The 21,947-nt window shown below is 35.1% G+C and overlaps 3 protein-coding genes across 3 annotated transcripts; all 3 read right to left on the bottom strand.

The window, feature by feature from the left end:
- On the bottom strand, positions 368–2,692 carry LOC18602752 (golgin subfamily A member 6-like protein 2). The gene is made up of 6 exons (XM_007034342.2): positions 2,028–2,692; positions 1,620–1,715; positions 1,330–1,449; positions 973–1,219; positions 746–783; positions 368–653 (listed from the first exon to the last, which is right to left on the bottom strand). The coding sequence occupies exons 1-6, from the start codon at positions 2,583–2,585 to the stop codon at positions 558–560; spliced, it is 1,155 nt and encodes a 384-aa protein (XP_007034404.2). The 5' UTR covers positions 2,586–2,692; the 3' UTR covers positions 368–557.
- Positions 4,949–9,308, bottom strand: LOC18602750. Its single transcript, XM_007034338.2, has 11 exons — positions 9,132–9,308; positions 8,955–9,038; positions 8,364–8,459; positions 8,182–8,257; positions 7,992–8,084; positions 7,777–7,850; positions 7,559–7,666; positions 7,282–7,419; positions 6,598–6,703; positions 5,948–6,156; positions 4,949–5,475 (listed from the first exon to the last, which is right to left on the bottom strand). Exons 1-11 carry the CDS (start codon positions 9,183–9,185, stop codon positions 5,407–5,409), a joined length of 1,107 nt encoding a protein of 368 aa, XP_007034400.2. The 5' UTR covers positions 9,186–9,308; the 3' UTR covers positions 4,949–5,406.
- Positions 10,678–13,475, bottom strand: LOC18602749 (extensin). Its single transcript, XM_007034337.2, has 3 exons — positions 12,982–13,475; positions 11,335–12,207; positions 10,678–11,087 (listed from the first exon to the last, which is right to left on the bottom strand). The coding sequence occupies exons 1-3, from the start codon at positions 13,046–13,048 to the stop codon at positions 11,056–11,058; spliced, it is 972 nt and encodes a 323-aa protein (XP_007034399.1). The 5' UTR covers positions 13,049–13,475; the 3' UTR covers positions 10,678–11,055.

The following is a 21,947-nucleotide window of genomic DNA, read 5'->3' as shown; positions in this document are numbered from 1 at the left end:
ACCCATTATAGTAGTGGTGTTGTATTGTCATATTGACGGAAAAGGGCACTTAGCAAAACTGTGATTACCAAGTTTGGAGTCCGATGTTTTTAGCCCCTTCTCTTGCAGTCGTCGTTTCTCGGCAGGCACAATCGTTCAGTATTTTAGTTTGTATCCAACTTTTCTTCCTTTATGTGAAGATGGACCGTTCAACTTGCAAGGAACCAAATGATTGTAAAGCAATGGATACTGTCGCTCTGCTTACTTCTACAATTAGTTCACTTGATATAACACTATTAACTGGACAAATTTTTTTAAAAAAAATAGTTGTAAGAGTACTCTTTACATCTAAATAATCTAATGGGTTTTGTTCAAGGCTAATGTAATGTGAAAGTTTCTGAAAGATTATGGATATCATGCTTTTATTTGTATGATCTGTAAAGCAAGATTGATGTAACAGACAATAGGGAGCTGTTGTAGCAGGTGGTCAGGCAACTCATTTCCACAGCTGGATAGCCTAGTTAATTTGTTCCGTGTTAACACGTGTGTTAAATGAACACTAAACCACAGTTGGATGCCTAAATCACTGCTTTTCCTTGGCATACGTCACAAATTGTGTACCCAAGGCCTTCACAATATGGACAATTTGCTCCCTCCTCCACCCATTCTAAAAACTGCATCACAATAATCAGTCCAATGGTCAATTTGGCAGAATACAATTACTAAACAGATCGTATAAAGAACAAGAACAAGCAAACCCTTTTACCTGCGGTTCTACGTTGGGTTCGCCTGTTCCATCACATTCTGCAGTAGAAACAATGTCAGTGAGACTATTTAATTCCAGGTACACAACTGATGAAAATTATGACATGCAACAGAGCACTTGAAAACTCTGAAGACTTCATCGTTTGAGCAAATATCACATTTTGCACTACATTCATAAAAAAAAAAAACATAAGGAACGTTAAGAAACCAACTTGAAATAATAATTACCTGTGCACATTAAACGGCCCTCCCCACGACAAGCATGGCACCTTGTTGTGGAATCTCTGTTTTTACTTTCCATGGCTTTTTTATCCTTTCCAGCAAGTCTAGAGGGTTCTTCCCACCGATTTTCTCCAAGAAGAAAAACTCGATGTTGAGATACCTCAGCTTGTGTGAAACCTTCCTCTTTCACAACTTCCTGTTGTATTTCTGAGATTTCTGTCAAAGAAGCAATTGCAGCTCCATTCGTTTGTTCCTATAATACAAGATTAGTCCCAAGGAACTAAGCAGTTTATTGGGTAATATAAAAATTTAAGTGTACTAGCATGCACGAGAAACTTTGCCTTCTGCATGATCTGAACATACCTTCTCTGGAACAGTTGGAGGGGCTACTTCATGATCTGAACTCTTGATCTGCTGTCCCGTAAACAACCTTTGAAGAAGTTCTGCACTCATTATTCCATCTTCGCGAGCACCTACTGTTGCCTGTCAAGAGGGAACATTTAGTGATGAATGAAAAATTAGATGAATGATAAAAAGCTTTTACTAATCAGCAATCCATAAGATACTATATTGTCATTGGTATCAATATCTATGATAATAATGGGAAACTCTTATCCATAACAACAACAAACAATGGTGAAATTACAGCTTACTTGCCAAGTTTTCACGGCACGCTCAGTTCCACTGGAGAAGCTAGAAAATTCCATGTCCTCCTCTCCCGAATAAAAACCCAATTTTTCTAATGCCTCCTGTTAGCATTCGGGAACAAATCAAGATCAATGATCCACTCCGTTTCAATCTCATGAACATATCATATTACAGCGTAGCAATTAGCACATGCAAACAGGAATTCAAGAAATAGAAGGAAGAAATTTAAATTAGCCAAACAAAGCAAGTCCATTCCTTTTCTTGTTGCTTTTTCTATTTCCGCTCAAAAGAGCATTCCCATTGAATTTGTCCCAAATATCTATAACCAAACAACAATAAGATTGTAGCCTTAAAGTTTTAATTTGTATCGAAAATTCCAATTGTTCCAAAATCCTTGGCTTTGGTAAGTTAACCTGCATTTCTCGAACTTGTTCTCCTTCGCTGCCTACCCTCAACGCTTTCCTTTCTATCTTCTTTTCTTCCTCTTTTTCCCTCCTCGCCAAAACCCTAACTCCTTCCTCCACTACCACCTCTTTCTCTTTTACTTCTTCCAAAACCATCTCACTCGTGCTTTCTCCGCTGTCCGCAATCCGATTCTTCTCTTTCAACACCTGCAATAAAGCTCCGATACTCGATATCGTCTCCGAAACCGAAGCTCCTTGAACCGAATTCCGGTTCTCTAAGGTTTGGATTTGAAGCTTGAGTTCGGAGATTTGCCGAAGCAGAGATTCTTTCTCGTTTAACCACCGCTTCTCTTCTCTTAGCCAGCGTTGCTCTTCCCGGAGCCACCGTTGTTCTTCGCGAAGCCACCGGCTTTCTTCGCGATCGAAATTCGAGGAATTAGTTGAAGAAGAGAAACAGAGGAAGAGTTTGGAAGGGGAAGGAGAGAGTGGAAAGGATTTGGAAGGAAAAGAGCGGGAATTGAAGTGGAGAAAAGGAGGATGGAAAGAGAGAGGAATTAAGGAAGTCATCTAAATTGGAAGGAATAGAGAAATTAATTACTGAAGAGGAAAATGTGAGGAAGAAGAAGAAGGAGGGAAGAAAGCGGATATTTTTGTTACTACTTCGATTCTGATTCTGATTCTGATTGATAATTGTAGTGTTTGGTTACAGCTTTTAAACCACACGTTAGGAACACACAGGTGGCGGGAAGCTTTTACTCCTTCCCTCAGCCGAGCTTTTACTTTATAACAAAGAGACTGCTAAAGTTAACAGCTAGTAATTGGTAATTTCAGATTTTCATTGCCAATTCATTTCATTCTACAGCACCTGAAATGTTCATCTAGGAAACTTCATCGTTCTACATTCCAACCCAAGCAAAGCTATATCAAGGAATTTATGCAGTCCCATTTCTTCCCAGCACAGGGAACTGGTTAAGGTCCTCAAATCTGAGGACCATAATCCTCATAGGGCCTATAGCCACCATACAAAGGCATTTGCCCTTCTTGCCTTCCATTATTCCCCTGCTCATAATTGCCTCTGCCATAAGGTCTCTGCCCATAGGATCTATCACCATACTGCTGCTCATTCTTCTCCCTAATTCCCTCAGCTGGTTTTAGGAATTCGTTAAGGCTCATTGACTTACGAATTACTCTCTCTTCCTCAAGGCTATGACAAGTGTCTTTCCTCTTTGTCTCAGACGTCTTCTCCTCTTTCTTTTTCCCAATCATTTGCATCGACCCGAATTCCTTATTTGCCGTAACTTTTCTCCCCCCGTCCTTCTTCATTGCTTCCACAGGTTTCTTCTTTTCAAGGAGAGACTCTTCATACTCTTTAAGAGTCATTAACTTCTTCCCATCATCCACTTTCTCTTTCTCTTCAGCCTTGATCACAGATTTACCTTCAAATCCCTTGCTCTTACTCTCCATCATTTCGGACTTCTTGTCACCATGATTATCACCATTTCCTTCCTCACTGTCGCCACTGTTAGAAGCAGCAGCTTCTTGCCCCTCGTTAGCCACAACAGCAATATTGTCATTCTTGCTATTATCATTGTTATATTCATTATCACCATCCACTTTACGGTAAACCTTTCCATTGTTACAGCATTCACCTCCGTCACGCCTGTAATATCCTCGAGGGCCTCGACGTCTATAACCACCGTAATATTGTAGACGTTCTTTCCCATAATCAAACTCTTGTTGATGTTGATGATTATTAGCATAAGCAACAGCTTGACCCTCCTTCTCATAAAATTTCCTGCTTTGTTGAAATCCTCTTCCTCCTATACCCCCCCTACCTCCACGGTAACCACCATTGTTATTCACCTGATACCCAGGAGGCGTGCTATAATTTCCCCTATATCCATCACCACCTCCATAGCTGTAATTCCTATAGTTACCCTGATAGCCATTGCCAACTCTATAGCCTCTCTGACCCTCATGATAAACATGATTATGGTAATTATCAGGATAGTTCTTGCCTTCTATCTTGGCATTTTCACCGTTTCCACTGCTTGGTTGTTGTCCATTGTTGTTGGTTGCACTTGTAGCCTTAATCTCGCCTTCTTTTTCTCCTGGTTCTTTTGCGTCGCTGTTTCCTTCAGGCTTTTGCTCTTCCTTCATTTCTTTCCTGAGAACAAGGAAAGATCTCAAAACATGCCTGGGGAGGAAAATACGTTTAGCCAGCATCTTACGAGGATCCATATTCTGAAACTTATGCGTTGGCTTTTGCTCTTTCTTGTTATCCAAGGCATCCGGCTTCGAGGGCTCTTCCACTTTCAGGCTATCAATGAGCTTTGATACAACTTCGGATTCTTGGTCGGTCAAGAGAGCAAAGAAGTTTTTCTCTTGAGCCATGAATGACGAGAGGAGAAACAATTAAAAAACAAGAAGCATAAACCTTCAAACCTGGAGAAACCCTAACTGAGATGGGAGTGAGGAAGTTGGTGGGAATTGCTCGTGTAATTTGGCATAGGACTGGAAATCCAACTCAAGAATAGCACGTGCAAAAAGGAACACTGAAATACATACACAAAGTACCCATTTTGTCCAAAATGAAAATACACAAGTACCCATCATCAAGGTGGGGTTTAATCTAATTGTCTTAATGCGAATATACTAAAATAAATAGTTATTTAATGAGTGATTTGGTTTCACACCCATAAATATTACAAGTATGTTTTTAGTTAATAATTTATTTAAATTGATTATCCACTCTCTTTACTTTATTCAATAATCTATCATCTTAAATTTATTATTTAGCCAGCTACAACTGCCGTGAAGAAGATGGCAATCCTTTATTTTATTTTATTTTTTCACATTGTAGCTGCTTGCTTCTTTTGTTCTTTAAAATTTCTAATGGCGAAGAGAAGCTTTATTATAAGGGAAGGAGCTACAACAAAATGTTGGATTACAAACGCCCATTTTTGTACAACAATGTTCCATGATTGATGAGAAATTTTCATTATTCAGAATTTCGGAATACAATTATCAGCATATGAAATGACAAAACATACATTGACACAGCCGAAATCTGCTTGAAATCAAATAGATAACCGAAACCATCCTTCACCACCAGATGGATACAATTGTAAAGCTCAATCCTCTTTGCCCAATAGCACTCACCCTCGCCCAGGCACCTCAACCTTTTGATCGTACAATTTCTACTTGATGTAAGCTACTAAAGCCTAAAGAAAAAAAAAAATTGCTGGCTGTCCAGATTAACCTATCCAACACCAACAGCTTCATAGAAGGTAATAAGATAACCGTGAATTGCCTGGTAATAAAGCATAAACACACTGGGGCTGCTTTTGAGAGTTCAAATATTCATTATACTTGGGCTTATTCCAGCTTAGTCTAACTTGACATTAGAATACAAAAGTGTGTCCCTTGTCAGTGGCATGTTGAGAAGGAAGTAAACCTGCAGTAAAAAAACACAAAACAAGAGTGGATAATCAAATACCATAGTTTGCAAAAAGAAATATAATTGATTAGACTAAACAGCCTTATAGCCACACCCAGCCAGATGACAAGAACAGAGTCATGGGAACTCCTAAATTAGTCAACAGCATATGAACAATGAAGACACAAACCAAAACCTTTGCAGTTGACAATCAAGAGAGAATGTTTTTCAATCTTTTCCCAACATAGTTGACACCCCTGAGGGGAAACCATAGAAGTAAATGTGTACATCTGGTTAAAACTTTGTCTGAGCTTTTCAATTGTTTTAAAACCTGGGATAAAAGAACTTTCAACATTTGTCAAAAGGCTTAGCATTTGTTTGGTTTTATGCAATGCAATTATAGATTTCATGGAACTTCAATATTACCAGAAATGTCAAAAAGCACTCTAGGAACAATGTAAAATCCGGCATCCAACTTAATAAATCTTACCCCTAAGAGAGTTGCAATGACAAGAACAAGTCCAGTTACCCAAGCAAGGGTCCTTCTAACCAACACTTGTGCAGCATCAGTGGTATTCTGAGAGCGTATTTTTTCTGCCAACCAACGCGGAGATGGACGAGAGGTAAACATCACATTCATCAATGTTTTTGATTCTGGCTGAGGTACCCCATTAAAGACAATAGCTCCAACAATTTCACCTGCCCAATCATCAATTAGATTTGCTAAACAAATTGGCAGCCAGGGATTGGATTGAGGGGGATGGGGGGTAATAGAAAGACAAATGCTGTCAACAACTCAAGAGATGAAAAGCATTCACTGCAAATTTAGAGGATACCATCCGTAGCATAAATGCATAGAGACTTCCACGTAGATTGCCATGTCTATTTTCTCGTAGCTAAACAAACTATGATAACAAAAAATAAAAATAAAAACCAAAATATATAGATGCACACGCATATGGGTAAAATTATATATCACTATTTTCTTTAAACAAGTTGCAGACTCCCTGCCTTTGCATTTGTATACACGGAGCATGAAAATGAACAAAACTGGAATAACAGCATATTTCTAACTCTTAATTAATTAGTAAAGTGGAGGTCATTTTCCTTCCACAATGGAGTGTTCAACGTGTTACCAACCTTCATAAGCTGTCAGCAATGAATCAAATATCTTGGAAATTGTGGCAAGCTGAAGCCTCATTCCTTGCTTATTAATACCGTCAGCGTCATGCTGCTCCTGCAAAGCCTGTAACATACATATTTTTTTTAACATCAAAAGGAATAGGGAGGGGGTTAAGTGATGAGGAAGAAAAACAAAAGAAAAAGCAGTACAAAAATTACAATAGCATGAAGATAGATGACTAGATACATGAATTAACCATTTTCTAAACTCAAGGCCCATAATTAGACACAAATCTTAGAGAGTTTTAATCAATACCAAACATCTGACTAATATTTCATTATTGTAGATACAGAGCATGTCTTCTCACACACATTTGATAAGAAGACAGATAACACATTTTTACAAGGCCAAGTAAGCATGGCATCTGAGAATGCTATTTGTCAATAGGGAAAAATGTAATACATGTTGTAGAAGGGTATTTACATTTCACTTTTAACTAAAAGAGCTGCAATTCAAATAAACCCTTTTCTTCCTCATCAATGGATTTACAAGAGTTTTAATCACGGAAAGTAAGATGATGACAATAAAAGAATCCTTCCAGTTAAAGATGACGGTTTCCAAATATATTTTCAGACAAGACACCAATCTAAGAAACCAAATAATAGTTAGTATTAGCCAGATCAAGTCGGTATGTTTAGCACCTTAATCGCATCAAAAGAACCCATTATTAACTCAGCAGGTCTGTGCAAAGTCTGTGACAAATCTGCATGCATCTTCATTGCTTTCCTTATATTGTGGGACAGAGCCAACAGTTTTGATGCAAATTCCCTATGTACTTTCTGCAAAAAATCAAAACCTAGAGCTCTCAATGAGGTAATTGAGAATTCAAGACAAAATACTACTGCTACTACTATAACAGTGTCAGTCAAGAACAATTCATAAACAGGAAAACATAAAATATTAGCTCCTGAATGATACCTTTGACATATGAAAATTCACATTGTCACCATTTGCCAAGGGAATAGTCAAGACTCCTTGCAGAGGTTCCGTAGCATCAGTAACATATGATCCACCCAACCAAGATGCCTAAACAGATACATAAAACCACTTCACTGTCACGTGTGAGACCCAAATAAGCAATCAAATGGACGACAAACAACAGAGATGTCAACTAAAGCCTAGAATAATAAACTAACAAAATCATTGATCTCTTCTTCAGTGTAATCTCCCAGAGGCTCATCCAAAGAAATCACAGAGACTTCCTCTTCATCTGCAAGAAAATTCATATAATGAACAAATCCTAATGAATATATACATTTGGGGGAAAATCTTCAACACAATGAAAGTCATGACTAGAGTCTGACAGTTTTACATTTTTTTTTTTTTTACATCTTGACAAATGGTCAGGTACCTGGAAGCTGAATGTCTGCTCTTGAACCAAGATCAACACTTCTCTTCAAGGCATTGATGAAGAGAGCATTCTTGGGGTCTACAACAAGAGGATCTGGAGGTCGAAAAACATTCATTAAACAAAATGGACATGGGGGACTGAGTGAAGAAGAAAACAGAGAGAAAATAAACTTTGAGATACGTGCAGGTACCATCAACTCCAGTGACTTCAAGCAGAAAAACAGCACGGGGTCTATCAAATGGATTTGGAATGAGAACCTCATTCAGCTGCAAAACAGCAATAACACCTTTAAACAAAAGATTCTATGAACAAAACAAAAACAAAAAGAAATCAAAAAGATTTATTAGTCAGGACTCGTGAGTAAAAAGACACCTTAGATGAACCGGCAGCTGAAAGCGTAGTAGGTGGTGCAAAGCCAAGCAAGACTGATACAGCAGCACCAACTTCATGCAGCAGCATTGATTGCGACTGTTAAAGTTAAAAAAAAAAAAAGGGGGGGGGGAGGAGGGACACTGAAAGTGAGAGAAAAGAACAAAATGCGTCTAAAAACTTAGAAGCATGAATAGCATAAGATACTCCAATCTTAACATGCAGAACGAAACTTGAAAAAAAAAAAGGTTGTGGACAAAATACTTCTCCTACTATCAAATGTGAATCTAAGTAGGTCCAAATCCGCTTGATCATACCTAATCAAAGGGATTTATCATCTAAAAAACATTGCAGTAAAATGATAATATCAGTTATCAGAACCGCAATCTTTATTATTAACCAATTCAAAAAAGAAAAGTTATTATACATAGTAAAACAGCTAAATACAACAAAATTAACCAACTTTACATTTTCTAGCCAACTAAAAGTAACCATCCACACAATCTATTGATACTTAAAGTTCATCATAAATTATAAATAAATGAAACCTGATTACAAATTATTGGAATGAATTAGGAGAAAACAAATAAATACCTGAGCAACATCGCCGGTTGATTGAGTGCGAAGAAATTGATGAGTTGAACTATCGATGAAGAAAACGGATCCAGTATCTTCAGCCTACGATAATAAAACGAGCAAATATTGAATCAATGAAAAGAATTATCAATATCAGATCTAATTATATTAAAGAGATAGAAAAAGAGAGCAAACCCTTGAAAATGAGAAGAGAAGTGAAGAAATTAGGAAGAGATGAAAAATCTTCATTGTAAGAAAGTGAACGAGAGAAGGAGAGAGTCCGATCTGTGTGGTGGTTTCGCGATCACGGGGACACACGGGGGTAGGGGAGAAAGGAAGAGGACGAACTCGAACCGGAATTTGTTTTGATCTGCCACTGGGCGACGTCGTTTTGATCCTTTCGTGGAGCGAATGATCGGGTTGGGTTCTTCTTGGGCCAGGATTGTTAAAATTTGGTTTGGTGAGATTGGAAGTCCAATAATATGCACATGTGTGATATGTGCTTTTTTTTTTTTTTACCATTTAGAATAAATTGTTCTAAAAGAAAAGGATAATAGAGAGAGATTCTTAAATATTAATACAAGAAAACAAGAGAATGGTAGTTTTATTGTTCAATATATTAACTAAAAAAGAAAGTGAGAAATCAAGAGTAAAGCTTTTAATTAAACAAAATTATCGATTTATTGAGCATGATATTATGCGAGATTAATTCGATTTCTTTTATAGTGGATCAATATAGATATGTCAAATATTAATATTCATTTTGTCTCAGATTAAAGATTTACAAATTATTGTTTAAAATGAAAAATATATATATATAACTTTCAAATTTTGGTATTTTTATTATTTTCTGCTCAAAAGAGTATAATAACAAGAATCCCAATCAATATCCTCCAAACTCAATTATTAAAACTTGAAATTATAATTTGAAATTTGGGAAAAAAATAAGGATGATATAATGTTCAAATAAGATTCTAAATTATTTAAAAAAATTTAAATAAGTCTTTGTTCTTTTATGACATTAAGTCAAATCATTATATTTTTATTTTGAATTAAATAAGTTCCTATAACGAATAATTGACTAATTGTCATTAGTTCAAATATCATTTATCATTTTATATCCACATAATAAAGGCATGACATTAATGTAGAGGGTGAAAAATGTCACATGATCATATTATTATGTCAAATTAACATGTCACATAATCATCAATTATAATATATTAATATGTCATATCATCATTAATTATAATATTTTAATATGTCACCTTAACGTCATGTGATGCAAAATGATAAATAACATTTTTAATAAGTTAATCATTAGTTACAAGGGTTTATTTAACGTAAAATAAAAATATAAAAAACTTATTTTGTTCAAAATAAAAATATAAAAGCTTAACTGAACACAATAAAAATATAAATTTTTTTTTGAATTTTCTCAAATAGTTTACGAAATTTTTTAGAGATTATGCCAATAAAAATTTGTAGAACCAGAAAAGATTTTTTTTTAATTTATATTTGATGTATTGTTAATAGATAATATTTATATATATTATTGATAAATTAAATATTATTAAAAATTTTTATTGATAGTTGATGAGCTTGCACGTTTCCAAAACAGAAAATTTGAATAAGTATAAGACACCTTAACTCCAAACGAAAAGAGTAATAAAAATGTACGTGAATGAAAAGAAGAAGGTAAGGGTCTCGCAGTCAAAAGAGCCTAATAAACAAATAGACAAGCAAAAAAGAACATTGTCATCTCCTATTTTATTGATGTGTCGCGTATATTTCAGGAGTTTCCAATGCAAATTATACATGTCATGAAGGGAGAGGTGGATCCCATTTACAATAGAAAATTTCAAAGGCCAAAGAACCTAATATTGAAAAGAAGAGAAAAAAGAAAGAAGCTATTTCTATATGGGATCACCTAAGAAACTATTATTTACCATGTGACTCTTATACTTACAAAATTAATGTGTGGGTCATGGTAACATGAAGAAAAATCTACATTCTTTATTGGGAAAAAAAAAAGAAAAAAGAATAATCCAAGAAGGGGAACAAAAAGGAAGAGAGATGAGTATTGGAGCTGCCAAGAGGAAGGCCTTATCATCACCAATCAATGGTACTCAAAATGGCAACCATCATAGCCTGTTAGCACAGTACAAAGAATTAACACAAATTAGTAAAATTTCATTTGAATTTTATTCTGAAATTTAATTATTCCAAAATCAGAAGCAATTTGCCAAGTTATCTTTATTGTTTGAAGGGTTTAGGTCGAATTTAATGTTAGCAACTAGCCAAAAATTCTTATTCAATAAAAGAAAGCAATGTTGAAAGAATGAGATAGTTTTTAATTGCAGGTTTTGTACTAGCAATTTTCAATTGGGAAACTCACTTGGATCAACTGTGACGAGTATGGCTGTGCCTCCGAACTCACATGTACCACCTGCAACCTTGGTTTTTTGCCAGTAGCTGTTAAAAGCGTAAGAAGCATGTGCAAACAAGGTGTCAGGCTGGAAGCATGACCCACTGGGCTGAATCGAATCACAATCTGCTCCAGACCCACATGCATAGTTCATAGCTTCTTGAATAATAGGGTCAGGCACTGAGGGCTTAGCCACGCACCATAAGGCTATGCTTGGAGCCACATTGGGAGGTGGTGGAACCGTGGGCGGAGGGAACACAATCGGTGGTAGAAACACCGGTGGACTCGGATTAAAACCGAATGGGGATGGAACATAGAATGGTGGGCTCAAGACAATGGATGGTGGGCTAGGCTCAAAATAAGGTGGGCTCCCGGGTCCTGATGGGCTTGGGATATAAATTGTGGGTGTTGGTATTGCTTGTGGCGGGCCTGGAAATATTGCCGGTGGATTCGGAGTGACCGAGAATTGGGGCGGGCTTGGAACCGCTCCACCACCTGAGCTTGGTGGTGGGCTTTGGCCTGGAAGAACAGGAGGGAGGATGGAAGAGGGAGATGGCGGGGAGAGTGTGGTTCCGCTGGGAGGTGGAAGGAGTGTAGTAGGGGTTCCAGGGGTGATAGGGGGGTTAACACAATAAGGAGGGGAATTCACAGGGGGTAGTGAATCAAAAGGTGGCAAAGAAAACGGTGAGCTTACACCATAAGGTTGGGTATTAGATGTATCAGTAGGTTGTTCAATGACTAAACTCATAAGCTTACTCATAAGCTGCAATTTCTTTGTGTGCTTTATGACTGAACTCCTTGAATGTTTTGGATCTTTGATTAGTCCCATTGATTTCCTTGCATCTGCCCAAAGGAGAAAAAAATCTTAGAGATTTGCAATTAATCATCCCAATGCAAAAGTTTCTGCCCTGATCTGCTCCATTTCAACAAAGGTTAATATCCCTTCAGTTGGGTAATGCATTCCAACAATTTTTCATTATAGCTCTTGATATAGAAAGATAAAATGGTCTACACTTAATTAAATGTTGTTTATTGAAAGATATAAATTACATGAATTTGAATGCAAAACTCAGTTTTGATAAGCTATATTGGTTTGAGCAGAAACTTAGTGACAAAGCAAACATAGTATATTCCATGTAACCTTTTGACTCGTCATGAGACTAAAGAAGTAAAAGTAAACGGCCCATCAGCAAAGACAAATGGATTAAATAAATAAAAGTTGATAGTAACACAACTCTTCGTGTCTAAGGAATCACACGATTCAATGTCATGGGGTAGTCCGAGGTGTAGTGTAGACCATTGAATCAAGCGTACATGGAACAACATTGGAATATCTGATGTGAAAACGATTAAAAAACACAGGATGATAATGTTAATATAGTGATTCTAAAAATTTTGGGTGTAAACCTATGCAATGTGAAGAGGAGAAATTTTACAGAAAAAGCATTTTGAAATCTTCAGAATCTGCAGAGTCAGGTCGTTTGTCCAGTTAAACAGTGCACAATTGGGAGAAGAACCCAGAAGGAGAATCAAAGCTAATTACAAAGTGAAATGCGACATATATGCTGAGATGAATCATTCAAGCTGAATTTCACTTAATAGCGGAAATCAGCTTACCGCAATGTATGAACAGAGTGGCCGCCATTGTTGAATAAAGAAGGAGCATGCAAATCCTGCTTTCCATTGCTCAGCCTCAGCAATGCCAAAGAACTCCAGGGCAAAGCTGTCTTAACTTGCTTCAACCTCCAAACCACTCAAAGAGAAGAAGACTGATATAGGGACATATATAGAGGGCAATCAAGGCAATGAGAGGGGACAAGTGGCTGGGTTGGCCATAAAAGATTTGATTCTTGAGCAGCTCACGTTGCTGTAAGTAGTCACTTTGCTTAGAAATGTATATCTGAAGAATACTAAAAAGGGGTAAAAGGTCCTAAGAGAAGATGTAGTTTAAGGGAAGCTGTTCACCTGCCCCTGATCAAAATTCCTCTTTCCTCACTTAAAAATGTTTTTGTTTTTGTTCATGCAAATTTGGCATATATGCTTGCTTCACATCGGGAAAAATCAAAGCAAGGTTTTTGTTGCCCTTTTGTCTTGCTTGCTTTCTACTCAAAGCTCTCTTTTCTCGCAATCTTTGCCCTTGGAATGACTCCTCTGTGTTGGAATATTTATGGGGAAGGGGAGCAGTCTGGAGACTCATTAAACTAATACAAAAGCAGAGTTCCTTCGCTATGGAGGTGGGTGTTAAAGCCCGTGCAAACTGCAAAGCTTGTTTGTTCAATTTTGGACATATCCTGTTGGGCCCTCTATAAAGTCCCTTCCATTAAATTGGCATATTTGGATAGAATTCTAGATTTAAGCACATGAACATTTAGTTTATTAATTTTAGATTTATATCCGATGCAAATATATCATGCTTATTCATAAATTTTCACATTAATTTTGAAGATTCAAATATCATATACTTGGATGAATTTAAAATGTCTAAGAAGTATTGAGCATGGAAATGTTAAATAACGAAGAGTCCTTTGAAAATATTTTATACTAGTTTAAAATCAACATTTCTTTCTAATGAGTCTTTTTATGATTTTTTTTTTTGTATAATGTTTTAAAAAGTTTTAAAGTTATTTCAGAAAATTGAATAAAATCTTTTTATTATGTTTAATCAAGTGTTTATATTTTTATTTTGAGTTAAATAAGTTTTATAATTGATGATTGACTTATTACTATTAATCAAAATATCATTTATCAGTTTTATACCCACGTGACACTGATGTGAAAAGTAAAAAATCACATGATTATGTTATCATACCATATAATCATCCATTATGAAATATCAACATGTTATATTAACATCATATATTATAAAATAACAAGTAATATATTAATTACGTCAATAGTTAGTTATAAAGGTTTAGTTGTTCAAAACAAAAGTATAATAACTTATTTAGCTTAATATAAAAAAAATAAACTTAATTAATATAAAAATATTTATATTTTTATATAATAATTAGTTTAAAATAAATAAAAAATAAATATTCACATAACAAATAGTGATAAACCGAAAAGTAGAGAAAGAAGTTGCCCAACTTATGTTGATTGAAGTAAGCAAACGGCCCAAAAAGAAGACAGTGTTCTTTCACGGCTTATGTGTCACTTTCCCGCTTTCTTACATATAAACCCAGCTCACTTGCACTGGACCTATCTCGGGCCAGGCCTGTTAGACTTTGACAAACAATTACTCCATTAGGCCTACTACATTGGCCCAAATCGACAATACAGTGTCTTCCATTCGTAGCAGAATTTAAGTCCAAGTTTAATATATTTTGAATGAATTTAACAATATGATTATATTTTGTTACTATGACCTAACATGAATCATCATAGACGTAATATTTACTTTTGAGTGAATTGATGTCCCCATGACATCAGGGAAGAGTCATCCTTACTAAAAATGAAAAGAACAAGCATTAATAAAGTTTGATAATACTCATTTGAAAGATGATAAAGCAAAAATTAAATATGGGTAGGATCAGCTTTTTTTCCTGACTAATTTTGCAAGCACTGTGCCCTTTTTCCAATAAACTTGTCAATCATACAGTAATTAGTTAGTATTAATGTCAACACTTTTTTTTTTCTGAAAGTTTCCACTATCTTTTCTTCTTTAGCCCATTATTTGTCTCATGCTATAACCAACTAAAATGAGCAAAAGAAAAGGATAAGCAAAATCATGATAAATTTGGTATGGTTTCATGTGATGGAAATCTAAGCTTAATAAAGAAAAGAGGGTAATTTATAACTCAATTGGACAACAGTTTCTTTTCATGCATAAGAGCATAATTACTGCTTGATCATCAAAACCAAGACAGCAAGGAAATTCAATTGATAAAAATTAAAAGTCTTACATTAATTTTTTAAGTGAATGTTGTGATCTAGTTCTCAATCAAATTATTGAAAAAAAAACTAAAATTATATAATGATTGAAAATTAATATTACATTATTTTAATTTGAAATTTCTAACTTATAATTTTCGTTGTTGAATGCTAAACATAACTGGTATAAATGCAAAATAATTAAAGCAATGTTGGGTTATGAGTTGACTAAAAGATGGTGCAAACAAAGGTGTATATATAATGACCTCTTACTTTGTTTATTCATAAATGGGTAAACCAGTTTGTCAAATGGCTAATGCATGGATGATGAGTTGGGAGATGGAAATAGCATAATTTTCCTTAACTAAGATTACTATATAGTGTAATGATGGGATAAAACAAGGTCACTTGCCATGCATGCATAATCTCAACTAGAGAGATCTTGTATGGAAGTGCTGTCATATCCAAAAAAAAGGAAAAGAAAAGTTTAGATAAAGGCTTAATTTGAAATTATGACTTGTAGTTAGATGTCACATTTTCATCAATAGGACAAGGTATACGGATGCATAAATTTGATTCCTCTTCATCAAAACACACGCTAACTTTTTTCTCTCTTTCCTTGCATACATTGACTAATAATTAATCATGTCGTTTTGGTGTGTTTATGTGGACAAAAAGTCATTTTAAACTCTGAAATATACAGTACATTAATTATTTGAGGCCTTTATTCTCATTCAGCTGGCAAGTTGATCATTGTTATTCTTTTCTTTGGGAGCATTTTGGTTAGGTGTATTAGGTGTTGAGTTTCACATGCCATTAACTTCAATTTCAATTAATCATGAATTGGAACATGAGACCCATAAATAGAAAATCTTAAATTCTAAATAGATTTATAGTGTATATATGGATATTAGTTAATTGTAAATTAATGAAAATTAATATAAACATATAGGTTTCTTGGCACATAAAATTGATTGGTTGATCACAAACCCACTTTTCCCAAAAAATGAAGAAATTGAAGAAAGCATGCTTTTCCTTTGTTCTCATTAGTGTATAACCCTTATGTAACTAGTTGTCGAAGTTTATATGAAAAGGTGAATGGGATTGAGAAAAAAAAAAAGAAAAAAGAAATACAACAAAATACAGGCCCATACAAGATGGGAATGTGAAGGATAATTGGAGTTCTTTGATTTCCTACTTGCAAATAATGGCATAGGCAGTATTAATTGGAGCATAAAGATGATCATCACAACAATATGATTGATCATGATATATATGATAGCAGCGCAATATTGGGATCATGAAGATGATCATCACAACAAAATGATTGATCGTGATGATACGATCGCAGCTGCAACAGCAAGTCCTGTTCAGTATAATGATGAAAATACTAGATAGAGTTTAAAGAAGTGTATTTAGAATAACTTATATTTGTTTAAAAGTTAGTATTATTTTTTCTTCAAAAGATTAAAGTTTCGTAACAAAATAATTTTATTTTTCTCTTAGAATTTTTCATGTACATTTTTTTCTTGAATTTTGTATAATAATTTTAAAAAATATAAATAAAACTATAAAAATTATTATGAATTTTTTCGCAACTCTATTTCCTTAATCCAAGAATTTAATAGTTAATAACTTTAAACATTAGTATTTAATATGTTATGATATCCAATATAAATAAATGAATTACTTCGACTAAAGTAGCAAAAGTAATGATCTCATTATATACTAGAGTCTATGATAAATGTGACACTACCCTCATTTACATTAAAGTAATTATACAAATATGATTTGATTTGGAATTAAAGTAGTGTTTTAGCTCCAAATCCCGACTAGACCACCTCCGAAAGGGAACAGAAACGAGGCAAGGTTGGCTACATCGCAATCAAACTATCAACAGGGCAACATGGTGATCTAATTAAATCGATGACTTGCTAACTAAATCAACCGTTCGCCAGCTCTTCTGAGTGTGTGTGAAAGCTTTACGTGGATGGAACAGAATTGGTTTTCCCATGCAAGAATATCTATGAAAACATAGATACACTTATCTTTCAAAAGATACACGGGTTGTTGGCAAAGTCAGATGTAGTCTAGCATGGCAGAACTATCCAGCCAGCCCACCAACACAAAAGCGAGACGTGCGACTAAATTTCCTCTGGTCGCCATCACCTCCTCACAATCAACAAACAATTACCTAACAGACATGAAAGCCGCAATCACATTAAGCCCCTGATTAATTAAAGTCTGACACTGATTTTTTAACCAATAAAATCCTTCAGTGCTAAGGCGCTTTAATAATTACCATATCAGTTTGGTTGTCGACAAATAAATGAGAATGAAAATTTGCACAATTTGCTTAGAAATCTATGAGGATTCTGCAATGAAAATCTTCAATTTGTTGATAGCTAGGCATTTTTTTTCTAAATTTAAGTACCCAAAAAAAAAAAAAAACCACTTTTAGGAAGGATTCAAACCATAAGCCTCATCCTCAAAGAAAAATACTAAGTGGCCTAGTCTTGGTTGTTAACATTGCATGAACAAAAGAATTAGGCTTTAGATTGCACATGTTCAATATCAAGGGGAGAGAAAGAATGCTCATGTTCAATTTAACCCTCAAGCTAGTCTGATAAGAAACTACAGTCTATAGCTAATTAAACATCCTAGAAACCAAGTAAACCCCTAGCTAATGATTGGTTTCAGAAAGGAAAAGAGGAAAGAGGAAAAGAAGAAAAGAAAAAGGGCAGCTTTACTTGGTCTCCGTGTTGGTTGGTATAGTGTATCTCGGGAATCATATGAACCCTAGCTATCATTACTCCATCAACAATTCCACATTATTCTAGCTATAGCTAGTTTGCAAAATTTCCATGATCATGGAGTGCCCCTTTAAGGACAAAGAAAAGTTCAATTTCATTGCTTTACATATGTATATCTCAAACACTTAGTAAAAATTTTCGGTGAATTAATTTCATGTGAAACTTACTATCAAATGTATATAAACCAAACATGATTCTATCCATCTACTTCGATATCAATATCATATATAACATCAAATCAAATAAAACCAACGCGATCACGCGTAAGAATAACCTTGTCCCTATCTTTTTTTCATACTATAGGGGCCGGGACCGCCGGGTTGGGGGGGATGAGAGGTTGGTGACTTAAGGCTGTTTTGTCGTTTAAAACCAAGATTAAACCAGTGAAATATATGTTTATATATTTCTGATGTTGATGGGAGGATTATATTAATACAATAATCATATTGTCGGTTGATGAATTCTATATTTTGACTACTTTACCTAGTTGAAAGCAGCATTGGATTAAAAAAGGAAAGTTTCTTTAACCCCTTCTTGGTTGCTTGAAACTTGTAAGTGGTAATCCTTAATATATGTTGGAGTAAGAATTTATGATGTCTAATTTAAAAGTAATTATCTTTTTCATTGGAGGGTGTACAAGAATATTGCTACTAGAAAAGTCGAACATATAGTATTGGTGTATTACTTTTCTTCTCTTTCTCCTCCATTTTCCCACCAAACAGAGCAATGGATCAGCATAGGAATGATGGAAAAGATTTCTGGTATTTAGGTTTGATTCTTTTGAGACAGGAATTCTCAAAAGTAATCCCCCAAATATGACATAGTTTTGCTAGTACAAAATTATATGGCTATCATAAAAGGAGGGTGAGTGGCATACCTCATTCAAACCTTCGCATACACAACACCAGAATTTTCTTTCACAACTTTCTCATGGAAAGTAAATAATGTAAGGGGTAGCAAGGCCAGAAAAAGCAAAAGGCAAATGTTGGATTATATTTACCAAAATGACCTTAACGTATAACATGCATAATATCAATTTCTAATCGTTTCCAAAAAGAAAATATCTTCTTCTTCTCAGATAGATAGGGCCATAAAGGAAGTGGGGACCCTTTGCATCAGATCATGGAGACAAGCCCTGGATTTTCACAAGCACAGAAAAGCAGCGAGGGATCATATGATGCTTTGCTTTCTCTGTGTTCTTTAATTCAAATTTTGATAAAAAGGCAACAAGACACGATACCAACTAAGTAGTAATGTATAGACCTTGATTTTTCCATTAGGGGGTTCACCAAGTCAAAGAAGCGATTTCTTGCAGAAGCAGCCAAGAAAGATAAAGCCACCATCTTTCATCTCCTTTCCTTCTGCTCTCTCTCCTGCTTTATCTTTCCGGGATTAATTGCTTTTTTCCTGCTTGACCATATCACCCAAGTTGAATGTTTTCTCTTCTCTTTGGGTCTTTTTTTTTTTGGGCCACAGGACCATGAAGACTTTGTTTAATCAAAGTAAAGCTTATTTTTGCATATACTGTACTCCTTGGGATATTATATAAACTATACAATTAATTTTTTAATTTGTTTTCATTTTTATGATATGTTCTTAATATGTTAATTTCATGGTTAGGTTTCTTCCTACCATTAAATAAGTGCACTGAATAATAATTCATCTTTCACTTTATATAGTTTTAGATTCTAGTACTATGTATCGAGAATCATATACTATACTTTACACAGAATACTTAACATTAGTATTTATATGTAAAATATAATTAATTTAGTAACCATATAAGAGTTGGGCATTAAGGGTATTTCACAAGCAGGTGATATAACTTTTAGCCTCATTATATAAAACCCTGGAATGCATAAAAAATTTGTCTTTCAACTTTCACACTCCACCATTTCACCATTACCCTCTTGCTCTTTTTTTTGTTTCTTTTCTTTTTTGTTCTCTTGTTGCTATAGAAAAACCAGACTTTGGTGGTCTTGACTGGTTCATGGATATTGATCCCTTCTGGATTACTGGGGGGCACTGGTTTATTTGTCATAGCAGTTTCATGGCCACAGCTAACAAATCATCAATCTGTGAAACCTCAACAAAGTCATATGTCTTACTGCTCCTCTTTCTTGTGCTTCTCCTGATTTCCCCTCTCTTTGCCCGTCCAGCTTATATGTCCAAGGTTCCCATATGCTCCTCTTACAGGCAACTTCTCTCATCTTCAACCACAAATTTGCACCCATTTTCCACCTCTTCTACCCCAGCTGCTACCTCCACGACCTCCAGCACTACCAGCAGCAGTACTGCTACTACAGATCGACAGTTCAAGGCAGCTGCTCACGAGGTGCCTAGTGGACCAAATCCTGAATCCAACAAGTAAGCAAAGCAGAATCAATTTTCACCAACATTATCGTGTTCGATTGTCTTTAAATTTACCATCCTCATTCTGAATTCTCCCATCGCTCTGCTTTTTTTAACGCTGCAAGGATGTATATAAAGGCTACATATAGCAAGTAGTTATACTTGGAATAGTCGTCTCAATTTTCACTTTGCCTGGATGTGTTGCACTGTTACATGCATGGAATTATATACTTGTTTTATGATTTATATATACATATGTAAGACATTTTTCTAAAGACAGAAGAGAACAATTGCCCTGGTATATTGGTTTTATGTAATAGTTCACTCTAAAGAGAAATATGCTTCATTTCTGGTATAATTATTAGTTGCAGAGATGTGATTTGACATACTTTATGTTGTCTTTTATTGAGTGATATCATCGTAAATCAATTGAATTATTATATTATTTAACTTGATAAGCAATTACTTAATCTTGTCATAACAGTATTGAGATCTAAAAATCTAAAGAAAGTCTTGTAGTTTTCAACAGTTTTCAGTATGGAATTTTTGTTTGAGGTTCAAACTCAAAAGCGAGCCCATTGCCCCATGTGAAATAAAGCCTAGGCATAGGCATCTTCTCGATGATCTGATTCTGAATCTGCTTCCAAATGCATATCCATCAAGCAGATGGGTTTTTGTGAAGCAAGGTTCTCACGAGAGAGAGAGAGAGATGCAAAGTGAGTTTCTGTGTGAAGCTGACTGGTGTTCAATGGTGACAGATCTGTCATCTTTTGTTGTGAATGGTGGGTGGGTTCCCCTTTTGCTTTTTTAAGCTTTGGAAATCATTCAATTAAATGGGACATGGATTTTTCCTCATTTGTCTTGTCAAAAACACATGGCCCGAGAAATCTGAAACCGAAAAGTCATAAGATATGATTTGGTCATCACTAGTATTGCAGTGGGAAATCCTCTGTATAATTGAATACATTGCTCACTAATAACCACATAAAACCTTGATGATTCTCTTTTGTACTTTGTTCCATTAATGCAATTCCTTGTTTTTCTCTTTGCCGATTCCAAGCAAGCATCTGCCCCTTCTATCAATCCAAATACTAGTGCATATTCTTACTTGCTAGCAAGGGGAAAAGATTAGATCTAGCTAGCTAGGAAATGGAACCCATTCTTCTCACTTTGGGTTGACAAAGGATTGTTAAGTGTAACATGCAAATGCTAGACTTTTTTGAAAAATATAAAAGATTTCATCTTAGTTTATGTTCAAATTACTCTCCTACTTGCATAATAACCCCAAGTTCAAATTTTGGTGGCTGCTAGTTTTGTCATTAACCAAAGAAGATAGCTGTACCCAAATGCCCTTTAAGTTTCGTACAAGAAATCAGTCGTCTTGTCATTTGTCTTAGCACATCGCTGTCTCTCTCATCATTTTCACTTTCACAAATTACTGCGTGAAGTCCTGGAAAAATTACAGCACGAAGTAAATAACAAAAGAAATATAAATACTACTGTATGTTAACATTATAGCTTAATCTGAATAAATACCATCATATTTAA

The sequence above is a fragment of the Theobroma cacao genome, chromosome 4, assembly GCF_000208745.1.
Source record: "Theobroma cacao cultivar B97-61/B2 chromosome 4, Criollo_cocoa_genome_V2, whole genome shotgun sequence".
Lineage (NCBI taxonomy): Eukaryota > Viridiplantae > Streptophyta > Magnoliopsida > Malvales > Malvaceae > Theobroma > Theobroma cacao.
This window is presented reverse-complemented; position numbering and strand designations above follow the sequence as displayed.